The 16,561-nt window shown below is 38.2% G+C and overlaps 1 protein-coding gene across 2 annotated transcripts in view; it reads left to right on the top strand.

Moving 5' to 3' along the window:
- Positions 1-16,561, top strand: part of SCP2 (sterol carrier protein 2) — a 149,164-nt gene that overhangs the window by 28,917 nt on the left and 103,686 nt on the right. For both annotated transcript variants that reach the window (XM_082429998.1, XM_082429999.1), the window contains one exon: positions 882-1,008. In XM_082429998.1, coding sequence (XP_082286124.1) covers positions 882-1,008 — 127 coding nt within the window. The remainder of the gene's footprint in view (positions 1-881; positions 1,009-16,561) is intronic.

Here is a 16,561-nt window from a genome sequence, read left to right as displayed (position 1 = left end):
CTTTGTGCACCAAAAAAAATCTTCATTTATTTCATTCAACAATTATTTATGGAATGTTTACTATGTAACAGGCCATATGCTAGGCATTGGATACACATACAGAAGTATATGAAGCAGAGTTCCTGCCCTCGGGGTGTTCATAGTCTAGTAGGTAAACTGGTAAGAAACAGCTTTCCCTTTGTAGAACGTTTGCAGTAGGAACTGTGTTTTTCTATTCTAGAACCATGGAAACAGAGGTGATTGCACTCTGAGTATCACTTTATCCTAACCCTAATTCACTCTTTTTCTCAAATACCCAAGCCTGCTTCTGCCTTTGGGTCTTTATTCTTGCTGTTCCCTCTGCCTAGAATGCTCCTCTCCCAAAAGTTTCCAAATGACTTGCTCCTACTCCTTCACATCCCTGCTCAAATGTCATTTTATCAATGTGACCTCCCTTGACTATTTTCTATAAAGTAGCACTTCCCACTTTCAATCTTTATCCCTTTACTTGAATTTATTCATTATAGCATTACTATTTACATTTTAATTAATTTTCATCCCCATTACTTTCTGTCCCCTCCTCCCTCAAATGTAAATGCCAGATGAGCAGGGACTTTATCTGTTTTGTTCACTATTTTATCCCCAGCACCTTGAGTAGTTATTTGCACATATGGATTCTTTATACATGTTTCTTGAAAGAATTAATACCTCTTTGGTCACTTGATTATTTTTCCTTCCCATGTTTCCCTGCAAAGCGTTTTCTGACTGATTTTATTCACATTGTCCATTTTTGGCTTACTCTACACTTCAAATAAGCAAATGTCTTAGTAACGCTGTAATGGTTAAAAGAGACACCTATCATGTCAAGTACTTATTAAATTTTGTTTTTTCCCCTCTCTTAGTTTTCAAATAGGACCAATCCAATCGATAAACATCTCGAAGTCCTGATCAACAAGTATGGATTGTCTTCCCACCCAGTTGCTTCTCAGATGTTTGGGTTTGCTGGAAAAGAGCACATGGAAAAATACGGTATGTTAAGAAACGTTAAGTCTTATTGGTAGTTATATACATGTGTGAGAAACAATAGGTATTTATTAAGAAACTGTGGGGGATGCCAAGATGTATAAAATATGAAATGGTTTTTCAATTAAGCTGAAGAAATAGTCTGTATAGAATTCAGTTTTCTAAAAGTATTTATACCTAGGACATCATATGAGAAGTACCTAGAATGCTCCAAAACAAGACATTGAAATAGGAAAAATAACATAAATCTTGTCTCCTTTAATCATAGACTATAAATTGAGGCTCATTAGTTCTGAATATGGTAATGAGACTTAAAGCTAGCTCTTGGTAATAGATTTATGTAGCCAAGTTTTATTCTCAGTACTTGAATCCATCAGGAGTCCATTATCATCTGTCAATCCATAGTGTTTTATGAGATTTAAAATTTCATAGTTGATTTTTATTTTGTAGGTAAACATCCTAGCTTTTTGACTGATGATCAGTGATTGGCCTGCCTTAGCCAGTTAGGTAAAGCATGGGATAGTGCAGACAGAGTTTTTGATTTTGTTTTTGTTTTTATTGTATGACCCTGAACCAGTGCCTTGTTGTGTACTGTGAGATAAGAAAGAAAATAGTTGTTCTTGAAAGTTCAGCATTCCTATTCTTTGCAGGAAATATATCCCAGGTTTCATAGCCAAGATCAAGTAATCAGAAAGGAAAGAAATCTTCAAGGAAGAATGGTAGGATGGTATAGAGGAGCACTGCCAGTTTGGGGCCATGGAAATTTTCTTTCTTGTAGCTATTTCTTGCCATTTTAAACTCAGTCCATTCCAATCTGGCTTCCCTTCTTTCTCAAGGCTACCACTGATCACTATGTTGCCATATCAAGTAAATGCTTTTCAATCCTATTTTAATAGACCTCAGCACCATTAGTCCCTTTTGATCATTTCTTTCTTAAAACATTCTCTTCTCTTGGCCTCTGTGACATCTCGTTCTTCTGGTTTTCCTTACCTCTTTGGCTATTCCTTGTCCATTTCCTTTTTAATTTTTTAAAATGATTTTTTAAAAATTTATTTATTTATATTTTTTATTTTTGGCTGTGTTGGGTCTTCGTTGCTTCGCATGGGCTTTCTCTAGTTGCGGCAAGCAGGGGTTACTCTTCGTTGTGGTGTAGGGGCTTCTCATTGCGGTGGCTTCTCTTGTTGAGGAGCATGGGCTCTAGGTGCATGGGCTTCAGTAGTTGTGGCTCATGGGCTCTAGAGTGCAGGCTCAGTAGTTGTAGCGCACAGGCTTATTTGCTCCGCGGCATGTGGGATCTTCCCAGACCAGGGCTGGAACCTGTGTCTCCTGCATTGGCAGGTGGATTCTTAACCACTGCGCTACCAGGGAAGTCCCTCCATTTCCTTTTGAATTAAATAATTCATTTAAAATATTGAGCTATTATTATATTGCAGACACTATTCTAGGCACTGGAATATAGCAGTATATCAGTTAGCTATTGCTGTGTAATAAACCACTCCAAAACTCAGCAATTTTAAACAATGATTATTTATTATTATAGCTTACAAGTTGGTGGATTGACTGGGAATCAGCTGATTGAAGTCATGCTCAGCTTTTTTTGTCTGGGTTGATCATATGACTGTAGGTTGGGTGGAGGCTCTGTTTTAGTCCTGTTTGGCTGGGTCATATGTCCCTCATTTTCCTCTTGGGACCGGAGGGCCAGCTCTGGCATGTCCTTTTCATGGTCATGGCAGAAGCACAAGAGAGTAATCTGCAACATGCAAGGCCTTTTGAGACTTGACCAAAGCAAGTCACATGGCAAACTTGGAATCAAGGGATAGGGAAATATACTCTACTTCTTTTGTGGTAGGAAACTGCAAAGTCAGACCATAAAGGATATTCAGGAGGGAAAAAGAATTAGGGACATCAGTGTATTCATTCACAAGCAACAAATAAGCAAATGAAATGTGAGGTTTTTGCTTAAATTTCTAGTCAGGGAGAGACAGTAGCATATGAAAAAAACGACGATAATTTCAAACAATTATTAGTCCTGTGGAGAAAATAAAACAAGGTAAGGCACTTGTGGGGAGAGGGAGGCAAACTTAGGATAGTCAGTGATGGACTCTATACTTGTATATCCAGTTGGCATCTTTGCACCTCTGCTTGTGTATGTAACAGATGTCTCAAATCTCACATGTTCAGATACAAACTCTTCATTCTGTTCCCCCATATCTTAAATTTGCTCCTCCTCTACTTTTCCTCATCTCAGTAAGTGGCATTTCCATCCATTCAGGTGTTCAAAGCAAAAACATGAGTCATCTTTGACACTTCTCCTTGCTCTTCCCCTACTCCAGTCCCTCACTATGTCCTATCAGTTCTACCTTCAAACTCCAAATTATGTTTCTTTTTCCCCCAGTTTCTTTTACTATCACAGCTCTTATCCCAGACCATAATTTTTCAAACTTTGATCTGTGACCTGCTAGGAAATTAAAGAATCAAAGTAGTGATTGAACCCAGCATTTTTAAAAAATATGATATTTGTTGTTGTTGTGTATTATAACTCAAGTCAGAGAAATGCACACAACATAAATATACAGCTTCGTGAATTCTCACAAAGCTCATAACTGTGACCTAAATTACCTCCCAGGTCAAAAATAGAATGCGAACACTTAAGAATCCTCTCTGTAGATAATTTTTATCTTAAGAACTTTGTGGGTCTCCTGTGAATCTTGTTTGGTCATGCCATTAGTCAACAAGCTACACCTGCAAATCTCTTTGGGCCAAGTGCCTTTCTACCTTGGGTCCTTTCTGAGGTGGCTGAAGAGCAACATTCTTAAGCTTCCTAGCAGCCCTTTGATTGAGAGGATTTGTGAGGCACAGGTTTTTTCTCTTTAGAGGGCTTTTTTCTGTCTGACCAATATTCTGAGGCATCACCTTTGATCTTTCTGAGGTCTTAACAAAAGATTTGTCACAACATGGGCTTCAGTTTTGGACCATGTTTTCCTGGCAATGCCCTGGATTTGATCTTTGCTCAAAGACTATTTCCTTTTTTTTTTTTTTTTTTTAACGTCTTTATTGGAGTATAATTGCTTTACAATGGTGTGTTAGTTTCTGCTTTATAATAAAGTGAATCAGCTATACATATACATATATCCCCATATCCCCTCCCTCTTGTATCTCTCTCCCACCCTCCCTGTCCCACCCCTCTAGGTGGTCACAAAGCATGGAGCTGATCTCCCTGTGCTATGCGGCTGCTTCCCACTAACTATCTGTTTTACATTTGGTAGTGTATATATGTCCATGCCACTCTCTCACTTTGTCCCAGCTTACCCTTCCCCCTCCCTGTATCCTCAAGTCCATTCTCTAGTAGGTCTGCGTCTTTATTGCTGTCAAAGACTATTTCTTAATTTTAACTTCTTTTACCACTTTGAAAGGCTGAGAATTTTCAAAACTATCAAGTCCTGAATCCTTTTTGTTTAATAGTCCTTTCTGCAATATAGCATTATAGAATTTTACTATAAGCAGCCAGAAGAAACCATGTGGCAGTTTCAATATTTTGCTTATTAACTAGTTTCTACATAACTGCAAGTAATAGTATTACTGTAGTCTCTGCTTCTATTTTAAGAGGGCTCTCCTTTCCTCCAGTTTTCAGTAAGATTTTGTCCTTTTGCAAACTCTCACCTGCAGCATCCTCAAAGGACTTCGAGGCTACTAATGGTTTCTTCAACGCACTTTACGCTTTTGCTAGCAATTGTTCCAAACTTTGGAACTAGAATGGTTCCAAAGCCATTCACATATCTTACATTTTTGTTCAGTGTAACTCCATTTCCACTATATTAGTTTGCTTGGGCTGACATAGCAAATACCATAGACTGGGTGGCTCAAAGAACAGAAAGTTATTTCTCATAGTTCTAGAGGCTGGGAAGTCTAAAATCAAGATGCACGATAGGTTTTATACTGAGGCCTTTTTTCTTGGGTTATAGGTGACTGCCATCTCATTGTGTATTCACATGATCTCTTCTTTTATGTGGGTGCAGAGAGAGAGGGAGAGAGAAACATCTTTGTCTTCCACTTTTTGTAAGGATTCTTATAAGGACACTAATCCTATCAGGAGGGACTCACCCTCATGACCTCATCTACCATAATTACCTCCCAAAAGACCCATCTCCAAAAACCATCACATTGAGTGTTAGGACTTCAATAAATGATTTTTTTTAATATGAATTTTTTTATTTATCTTTGGTTGAGTTGGGTCTTCGTTGCTGAGTGTGGGCTTTCTCTAGTTGCAGTGAGCGGGGGCTACTCTTCGTTGCGGTGCACGGACTTCTCATTGCTGTGGCTTCTCTTGTTGCGGAGCACGGGCTCTAGGCACACTGGCTTCAGTAGTTGTGGTACACGGGCTTAGTTGCTCCGCGGCATGTGGGATCTTCCCGGACCAGGGCTCAAACCCGTGTCCCCTGCATTGGCAGGCGGATTCTTAACCACTGCACCACCAGGGAAGTCCAACAAATGAATTTTGAGGGGACACAATTCAGTCCATGGCATTCAAGTACCAAAACATGTATCAGTATTTTCTATTACTTTGTTACAGTGAGACTCTCTTTTTAAAAATCATTTCTTGTTTTAATTCCTGTTGTCTAGTCTTCCTATGTGTAAGCTCACTGGCCTTTCAGTGTGTTCGGTAAGCCAAACTTATTCCCTGCGCCCCAGTCTCCTATTTTCTTTGGCTACAGTGCTCTTTATTCTTTCAAGGTCAACTCTTTTCATGCTTTAGGTCTTAAAAAATCTTATCTCATATCTCCAACACTTTACAAAAGTATTTCTGCTTGGATGTCTAACAGGCCTTTCAAATTTAACAGGTCTAAAACTGAAGTCCTAATTCTTTCCTTGAACTTCTACCTTCCCCATCTGTTCCTCCTGAAGTTTTTCCTATCCGGTAAATGATAACTCCATCTCTTTAGGACCTTTGGCCAAAAAGCTTAGAGCCATTCTTGATTTTTCTTATACTCAACGTTCAATATATCAGCAAACTTTTTTACACATTTCTTAAAATATACAGAAATATGAGAAGGAGAAATGTTTCTCCACATTTTCCCCACTTCTACTGTAGTGAAAGCTATCATAATTTCTCACCTGGAGTGTAGGAATCTCCTAAATGGTTTTACTGCTTCTGCTTGTGTACCTGTACAGTCAATTCTTCACTTTATGTCCAGAGCAACGCTTTTAAAATATAAGCGAGATCATTTCACTCCTCTGCTAAGAACTCTATTGTGTTCTTACCACACTCAGATTGAAACCTACAGGTCTTATTATGGCCTACAAGCTTCTATACGATCTGACCCTCCACCCTCATTAGCTCTCTGACCTCATCTTTTACCATTTTTTCTTTCACCACTCTGCTCCAGCCACACTATCCTTTTTTTTTTTTTAAACTTTTAAGTTATTGAGACTAGATGTCTTGATTTTAGCTACTTTATTTATTTATTTATTTATTTATTTTTGGCTGTGTTGGGTCTTCGGTTCGTGCGAAGGCTTTCTCTAGTTGCAGCAAGCGAGGGCCACTCTTCATCGCGGTGCGGGGACCGCTCTTCATTGCGGTGCGCGGGCCTTTCACTATCGCGGCCCCTCCTGTTGCGGGGCACAGGCTCCAGACGCGCAGGCTCAGTAGTTGTGGCTCATGGGCCCAGCTGTTCCGTGGCATGTGGGATCTTCCCAGACCAGGGCTCGAACCCGTGTCCCCTGCATTAGCAGGCAGATTCTCAACCACTGCACCACCAGGGAAGCCCCACATTATCCTTTTGGTTCCTCAAACACAATAAGCACATTCCTACCTCAAGCAGGGCCTAAGCCTTGCTATTTCAACTTCTGGAATACTTTACCCTAAGATATCATCAGTGCTAGCTTTCCTACTTCCATCAGGTCTTTGCTTAAATGTCATCTTCTGCTTTCTTTCATCACCCTCCTTCCCAGAACTCCCTATCCTCTGTCTCTTACTTTTTTTTTTTTTTTTTTTAATTTTTGGCTGCGTTGGGTCTTCGTTGCTGCACGTGGGCTTTCTCTAGTTACGAGTAGTGGGGGCTGCTCTTCGTTGCGGTACATGGGCTTCTCATTGTGGTGACTTCTCTTGTGGCGCATGGGCTCTAGGCGCACGGGCTTCAGTAGTTGTGGTTCATGGGCTCTAGAGCACAGGCTCAGTAGTTGTGGCGCATGGGCTTAGTTGCTTCACGGCATGTGGGATCTTCCTGGACCAGGGCTCGAACCCGTGCCCCCTGCATTAGCAGGCGGATTCTTAGCCATTGTGCCACCAAAGAAGCCCTTACTTTATCATTTTATAGAGCACTTATGAAAATCTGGCATATATATTTTTTCTTATTTATTGGCTGTCTCTTCCAACCAGAATCTAAGTCTACAAGGGCCTGATTTTTGTTTGTTTTAGTCCCTGCTCTTTGACTGTTACCTAGTAGAGTGCCTGGCACAAAGCAGGTATTCTGTAATTAATTAATCTTCAAAGAAAGACCCTCCTTGATCATTCAATTGAAGTGAATCCCTCCTGTTATTCTTTTTCATAGGTAGTTTCCTATTGCTTTCCTTCATAGCACTTAGCACTATTTATATTCATATATTTATTGTGTGTGGTTTTACTTGTTTAATTTTTGTCTTCCTTATTTGTCTTATAAACTCCGTGAAAGCAGGAACCATGTCTGTTTTGTTTACCTTCAGTATATCCAGCCTAGCACAGTGGTTGGCATGTAATCTGGCCAGAAGAAAATTTTTTCCCCCTTCTCTTCTACAATCCCTAGCATATTTATTTATTTATTTATTTATTTATTTATTTAAAATATTTATTTATTTATTTATTTTATTTATGGCTGTGTTGGGTCTTCGTTTCTGTGCGAGGGCTTTCTCCAGTTGTGGCAAGTGGGGACCACTCCTCATCGCGGTGCGCGGGCCTCTCACTATTGCGGCCTCTCTTGTTGTGGAGCACAGGCTCCAGACGCACAGGCTCAGTAGTTGTGGCTTACGGGCCCAGTTGCTCCGCGGCATGTGGGATCTTCCCAGACCAGGGCTCGAACCCGTGTCCCCTGCATTGGCAGGCAGATTCTCAACCACTGTGCCACCAGGGAAGCCCCCTAGCATATTTAAATACTCAATAAATATTTGTTGAATGAATGAATGAATTTCCATACCCATATTATCTCATTCAATTCTCACAACAGTCCATTATGGGAGGTGTTATATTAATAGTTATTAATATTACTTTTAAGTACAATTCTGGCTTCAAGATCTCATATATATTTATTTATATATATTTATTTATTCATTTATTATATATTTATTTATTTAATTGTGTTGAGAAAGTATTCAGCAATTTTTATTTTCTTGAGTTTCTTTTTCTTTCAGGAATGGGTATTGAATTTTGTCAAATGCTTTTCCAGCATCTGTGGATTTCATTATGTCCTCCACTTAGATCTAGTAATAGAATATTTTATTAATGGATTCCTGATATTGAATCAACGTTGCATGTCTGGAATGAATGCCACTTGGTTATGATGTATTGATTTTTTTTTAATGTGGAGTTAGACTCTGTCACTATTTTATTTAGTACTTTCAAATCAACATTCATAAGTGATATTGTTTTTTAATTTTCTTTTTTTTAATGTCTTTATCAAGTTTAGGTGTTAATTTTATACTTACTTCATAAAAGGAAGTAGGAAGCATTTCTTCATTTTTGATACTTTGGAACGATTTATGGAGCATTTGGACTACTTGATCTTTGTAGGTTTGATATAATACCCTGTGAAATCATCTGGGCCTGTTTTTTTGGTGTGTATGGTTTGTTTGTTTGTTTGTTTTGGTAGTTGCTTGGTAATTATCTATTTCTCTCTGTTTAAACATTCCATCTCCAGTGGGGTCAATTTTGGTAGTCTTTATTTCTCTGGGAAATTATCCGTTTCATTTAGAGTTTCAAATCTATTTGTATAGAAGTCTGAAAAGTAGTCTTTTACATAAAATTTCTATTTCAATGGTATTTGTCTCTTGTTATTTCTTATTTTTGTGTATATATGCTTTCTGCTTTTTTTCCTATTAAATTAGGGTAGCAGTTTGTCTCTTTTGTTAAATTTTTCAGAACAATAGGATTTTGATTGATTAATTTTATCTATTCTTTCTAATTCTCTATTCCATTATTTTCTGCCTTTATCTTCCTTGTGCTTTTTATTGGTTTATCTTGTTGTTGCTTTTCTAGTTTTTTGAATTGGGAATTTAATTCATTTTTTATCCTTTTAGTGAATAACAGCTTTATTGAGATAAAATTGACATACCATAAAAATTCATTCTTTTAAAGTGTACAATTCAGTGTTTTTTAGTATATTCACAGAGTTGTGCAATCATCACCACTATCTAATTTCAGAACATTTTCATCATCCTCAAAGGAAACCCCATACCCATTAGCAATCCTTTCCTCTGAGGCACCTGGCAACCACTAATCTAATTTCTGTTTTTATGTGTTTGCTTATTATGAACACTTCATTTAAATGGACCGTACAGTATGTGACCTTTTGTGACTGGCTTCTTTCACTCAGCATAGAAAACATTCACAGTTTATTCAGGTAGTAGCATGGATCAGGACTTCATTCTTTTTAATTGATCAATATGTTCCATTTTAATCATTCTTAGTGTTTAGTGCTATGTCCTTGTTACAGCTTTAAACATATCACATTGGTTCTGATATGTAGTGTTTTAGTTTTCAGTATCATTTTTTTCAGAAGCTTTGCAATCATTTGTGTTTCCTCTTTTTGCCCAAGAGTTGTTTTATGGGAATAGTTAAAAAATTTCCAGGTAGACTTAATTTTTACATTTTATTAATAGTTAACTAGTTTTATTACATTGTGATTTGAGAGCGTTCTTTTAAATTTGGAGTGATTCCTAATTCTCTGATGTCCGCTCATGTCAGTGTAGTAAAGTCTTATTTCTGTAGTGGATTTTTTGAAAGATGGACTGTGTGTCCTCTGATTTCTTGTTTCTTTTTTGTTTGTTTGTTTTGTCTTATAGGACCCCAGAAATTTCCCTGTTTGCTTCTTTTCTCTTTCACCATCCAGTTGCCAAAGGGACCTTCCCCTCCACATTTTTTTTTTTTTTTTGCCCTCTTTTCTTCTCCTAGAAGCTATACCTTTCAAAGATTACCGCCTTGAGTCTCCTGTGCTTTTCTAACCCTTCCTTGTAGTCATGTTTTGATCTACAGGAATATTTTTTCAATATTTTCACTCTTGTAGGGAGTCTTTTTCTTCCTGGTGGTAGTTTCAGAGCAATAGTAGGCCTGCCACTAGCTCCCCTCTTCTCTCCTGTGCAGTATTTTTCAGACTGCCCTTCTTCCCTAGGAGGCTTACTGTGGGAGCGTGAATGATTGCTGGCAGGGATTTGGTCACTTTTTCCCTTTCCCTTTTTTTTTCACTTACAGATAATTTGAAGTTTTGTGTGTTTTCTTTTGTGTAGTTATGCTGAGGGTATGGTTTTGTGCAGTTTTATTTGTTTTTCTTGTTATTCTATATTTTTTTAGAGGATATGAAGAGAGATTTAGGCGGTTTCCATTGCCCTCAGCTAGCTAGAAATCTGCGTTTGGTGTGTTTTCAAACTTTTCTCAAGTTTTACATTACTCAGAGTAGTTGGACAGTTTTTTCTAGTCTAAAGTCTGAAGTGTAAATGTGCAGTATTTTAGTTGAAATATTATTCTTCATCCAACAGATTTCTAATGAATTGTAGAATTTCATAGAATTTTAAGTTGTTGTTTGAAATTGCTGTTTGTGAATGTGCTCTAGAAATGAATATGTAAGAATGTTTGTAGTAGCTTACATTCTGCTATAGAATCAGGAGATTTTTGTGGCTTCAAGGTTTGATTCAAAGAGATTGAGATCTTTTTATACTACTCATATTCTTAGAACAGCCAAAAATCTGAATTGGCAGTTCAGAATCAGTAGTTAACAAGCCCTTCATCAGTGTCCAGGATTAGTAAATACGTGGTAAGTGATTGGCAGAATATTTTTCAAAGGGCTTCTATCTTCTGTAGATTAACTGGATCCCATAGCAAGGAAACAAGAAGAAAAGACATCAATACCTACTGAATGTCTCCTATGTCAGACACTATGCCAAGTGCTTTTATATAGTTTAGCTGCCCTTCTTCCTAAAAATCCATTTGTGAAGTGCTTGTAAATCTTCTAATAGATGACAATAAAGCATTTATACTTCCTGTGACAAGAAACTTGCCACAGAGGCTACTCATTCCATTTTTTTGGTGATTCCAGTTGTTACAGTGTTCTTTTTCATGTTGGACTCAAATCTCTCTCCCTATAGTTTCTGTCTTCTGAGACTCATAGAACAAGCCTCTTTCACCTTACAGCCCTTCAAATATCTGAAGCCAGCTTGACCTTGTTCCCTTTAACTGTTTCTTATTAGACTTGTTTCATGACCCATCATCCCCAGACTAATTACTGTACTGTGATCGCATGTAAGCTTTTCTGGTAATCACATCACACTGTTGAATCATATTGAGCTTATCATCGAACAGAACCTCAGAGCCTTTCTCATGATTGCTGCTCCTTTTCTTAGGTAGTTTTGGGTGGTCAGGAATAGAACTGGGCATTTAATTAATTACATTCTGATCCATCTCATTGATAAACCTCACTGAAGTCTATTTGGATCCAACATTATAGCAGTCTCTCTCAGCTTCAGGTTTGATGAGCATACCATTTAATTTTCTTTATTTTGTTTTAAATAAATTTATTTATTTATTTATGGCTGCGTTGGGTCTTTGTTGCTGCATGCAGGCTTTCTCTAGTTGCGGTGAGCGGGGGCTACTCTTACCCTTTAATTTTCTAATCCAATTTTTGGTAGAAATATTAACCAGAGCATGGCTGAGGTTAGAGGTTAGCAGTAGAGACTTTGTTCTAGGTTAATACTTTGATCAGTGCCTGTCATTGATTAGTGCCTATGTGTTCTGTTGACTCTTAAGATGCTCCATGACATGGGTCAATTAAGTTGGAAAATGCTTCATACTTTAACTCTCTTTTGGACAATCATAATACACATGCAATAGTAAAGGAAAGTCTCTTAATGCTCTGCCATAAAGAAATTTGTTTAACTTTGTTTAAACCAGTGTTAGGTAAACCTAACAGAAGAACCCTCATTTTTATAGTAACACCAAAAAAACCCTGAAAAACAAAAGGGAAAAAACGCCACACTACAGTATTTCCTTGTCTTGTCCCAAAAGGTGACCTTAAAAATTTTGGCTGTTGTCTTGCTGATACTAGATACTATGTTTCATTTGATCTACTAGCCAATACAGTAAAAAAAGATAATTAATTTGGGTGGATTGGTTCAAGATGGCGGAGTAGAGGGACGTGTGCTCACTCCCTCTTGCGAGAGTACTGGAATCACAGCTGACTGCTGAACAATCATCGACAGGAAGACACTGGAACTCACCAAAAAAGATACCCCACATCCAAAGACAAAGGAGAAGCCACAATGAGAGGGTAGGAGGGCGCAATCACAATAAAATCAAATCCCATAACCGCTGGGTGGGTGACTCACAAACTGGAGAACAATTATACACAGAAGTCCACCCACCGGAGTGAAGGTTCTGAGCCCCACATCAGGCTTCCCAACCTGGGGGTCCGGCAATGGGAGGAGGAATTCCCAGAGAATCAGACTTTGAAGGCTAGCGGGATTTGATTGTAGGACATCAACAGGACTGGGGGAAACAGAGACTTGACTCTAGGAGGGCACACCCAAAGTAGTGTGCGTACCAGGACTGAAGGGGAAGGAACAGTGACCCCATAGGAAACTGAACCAGACCCACCTGCTGGTGTTGGAGGGTCTCTTGCAGAGGCAGGGGATGGCTGTGGCTCATGGTAGGGACAGGGACACTGGGAGCAGAAGTTCTGGGAAGTACTCCTTGGTGTGAGCCCTCCCGGAGTCTGCCATTAGCCCTACCACAGAGCCTGTAGCCTCCACTGCTTGGTCGCCTCAGACCAAACAACCAACAGGGAGGGAACTCAAGCCCACCCATCAGCAGACAAGTGGATTAAAGTTTTACTGAGCTCTGCCCACCAGAGCAACACCCAGCTCTACCCACCACCAGTCCCTCCCATCAGGAAGCTCGCACAAGCCTCTTAGATAGTCTCATCCCCCAGAGGGCATACAGCAGAAGCAAGAAGAACTACAGTCCTGCAGCCTGTGGAATGCAAACCACATTCACAGAAAGATAGACAAAATGAAAAGGGAGAGGACTATGTACCAGATAAAGGAACAAGATAAAACCCCAGAAAAACAATTAAATGAAGTGGAGAGAGGCAAACTTCCAGAAAAAGAATTCAGAGTAATGATAGTGAAGATGATCCAGGACCTCAGAAAAAGAATGGAGGCAAAGATCGAGAAGATGCAAGAAATGTTTAACAAACACCTGGAAGAATTAAAGAACAAACACCTAGAAGAAATAAAGAACAAACAGAGTTGAACAATACAATAACTGAAATGAAAAATACACTAGAAGGAATCAATAGCAGAATAACTGAGGCAGAAGGAAGGGTAAGTCACTTGGAAGACAAAATGGTGGAATTCACTGCCACAGAACAGACTAAAGAAAAAAGAATGAAAAGAAATGAAGACAGCCTAAGAGACCTCTGGGACAACATTAAATGCACCAACATTCGCATTATAGGGGTCCCAGAAGGAGAAGAGGGAGAGAAAGGACTCGAGAAAATATTTGAAGAGATTATAGTTGAAAACTTCCCTAACATGGGATAGGAAATAGCCACCCCAGTCCAGGAAGCACAGAGAGTCCCAGGCAGGATAAACCCAAGGAGAAACAGGCTGAGACACATAGTAATCAAATTGACGAAAATTAAAGACAAAGAAAAATTATTGAAAGCAACAAGGGAAGAATGACAAATAACATACAAGGGAACTCCCATAAGGTTGACAGCTGATTTCTCAGCAGAAACTCTACAAGCCAGAAGGGAGTGCCATGATATATTTAAAGTGATGAAAGAGAAGAACCTACAACCAAGATTACTCTACCCAGCAAGGATCTCATGCAGATTCAATGGAGAAATCAAAAGCTTTACAGACAAGCAAAAGCTAAGAGAATTCAGCACCACCAAACCAGCTCTACAACAAATGCTAAAGGAACTTCTCTAAGTGGGAAACAGAAGAGAAGAAAAGGACCTACAAAAACAAACCCAAAACAATTAAGAAAATGGTAATAGGAACTTACATAATGATAATTACTTTAAATGTGAATGGATTAAATGCTCCAACCAAAAGACACAGGCTTGCTGAATGGATACAAAAACAAGACCCATATATATGCTGTCTACAAGAGACCCACTTCGGACCTAGGGACACATACTGACTGAAAGTGAAAGGATGGAAAAAGATATTCCATGCAAATGGAAATCAAGAGAAAGCTGGAGTAGCAATACTCATATCAGAATAGACTTTAACGCGAAGAATGTTACAAGAGACAAAGAAGGACACTACATAATGATCAAGGGATCAATCCAAGAAGAAGATATAACACTTATAAATATATATGCACCCAACATAGGAGCACCTCAATACATAAGGCAAATGCTAACAGCTATAAAAGAGGAAACTGACAGTAACACAGTAATAGTGGGGGACTTTAACACCTCACTTACGACAATGGACAGATCATCCAGACAGAAAATTAATAAGGAAACACAAGCTTTAAATGACACAATAGACCAGATAGATTTAATTGATATTTATAGGACATTCTATCCAAAAACATTGGATTACATTTTCTTCTCAAGTGCACACGGAACATTCCCCAGGATAGATCATATCTTGGGTCACAAATCAAGCCTTGGTAAATTTAAGAAAATTGAAATCATATCAAGCATCTTTTCCGACCATAGTGCTATGAGACTAGAAATAAATTACAGGGAAAAAAAATATAAAAAACACAAACACATGGAGGCTAAACAATACGTTACTAAATAACCAAGAGATGACTGAAGAAATCAAAGAGGAAATTAAAAAATACCTAGAGACAAATGACAATGAAAACACGACGATCCAAAACCTATGAGATGCAGCAAGAGCAGTTCTAGGAGGAAAGTTTATAGAAATACAATCCTACCTCAAGAAACAAGAAAAATCTCGAAGAAACAATCTAATCTTACACCTCAAGGAACTAGAGGAAGAAGAACAAACAAAACCCAAAGTTAGCAGAAGGAAAGAAATCATAAAGATCAGAGCAGAAATAAATGAAATGGAAACAAAGAAAACAATAGCAAAGATCAATAAAACTAAAAGCTGGTTCCTTGAGAAGGTAAACAAAATTCATAAACCTTTAGCCAGACTCATCAAGAAAAAGAGGGAGAGGACTCAAATCAATAAAATTAGAAATGAAAAAGGAGAAGTTACAACTGACACTGCAGAAATACAAAGCATTATAAGAGACTACTACAAGCAACTCTATGCCAATAAAATGGACCACCTGGAAGAAATGGACAAATTCTTAGAAAGGTATAACCTTCCAAGACTGAACCAGGAAAAAACAGAAAATATGAACAGACCAAACACAAGTAATGAATTTGAAACTGTGGTTAAAAACCTTTCAACAAACAAAAGTCCAAGACCAGATGGCTTCACAGGTGAATTCTATCAAACATTTAGAGAAGAGCTAACACCCATTCTTCTCAAACTCTTCCAAAAAATTGCAGAGGAAGGAACACTCCTAAACTCATTCTATGAGGCTACCAATACCCTGATACCAAAACTAGACAAAGATACTACAACAAAAGAAAATTACAGACCAATATCACCAATGAATATAGATCTAAAAATCCTCAACAAAATACTAGCAAACAGAATCCAACAACACATTAAAAGGATCCTACACCATGACCAAGTGGGATTTATCCCAGGGATCCAAGGATTCTTCAGTATATGCAAATCAATCAATGTGATACAACATATTAACAAACTGAAGAATAAAAAGCATATGATCATCTCAATAGATGCAGAAAGCTTTTGACAAAATTCAACACCCATTTATGATAAAAACTCTCCAGAAAGGGGGCATAGAGGGAACCTTCCTCAACATAATAAGGGGCATATACAACAGACCCACAGCAAACATCATTCTCAATGGTGAAAAACTGAAAGCATTTCTTCTAAGATCAGGAACAAAACAAGGATGTCCACTCTTGCCACTACTATTCAACATAGTTTTGGAAGTCCTAGCCATGGCAATCAAAGAAGAAAAAGAAATAAAAGGTATACAAATTGGAAAAGAAGAAGTAAAACTGTCACTGTTTGCAGATGATATGATACTGCACATAGATAATCCTAAAGATGCCACCAGAAAACTACTAGAGCTAATCAATGAATTTGGTAAAGTTGCAGGATACAATAATTAATACACAGAAATCTCTTGCATTCCTATACACTAACAACGAAAGATCAGAAAGAGAAATTAAGGAAACAATCCCATTCACCATTGCAACAAAAAGAATAAAATACCTAGGAATAAACATACCTAAGGAGGTAAAAGACC

Source organism: Balaenoptera physalus (genome assembly GCF_965194825.1).
Source record: "Balaenoptera physalus genome assembly, chromosome: 1".
In the NCBI taxonomy this organism is placed as follows: Eukaryota; Metazoa; Chordata; class Mammalia; order Artiodactyla; family Balaenopteridae; genus Balaenoptera; species Balaenoptera physalus.
The sequence above is the reverse complement of the archived record's forward strand: the minus strand, read 5'-3'. Positions and strand labels throughout refer to the sequence as shown.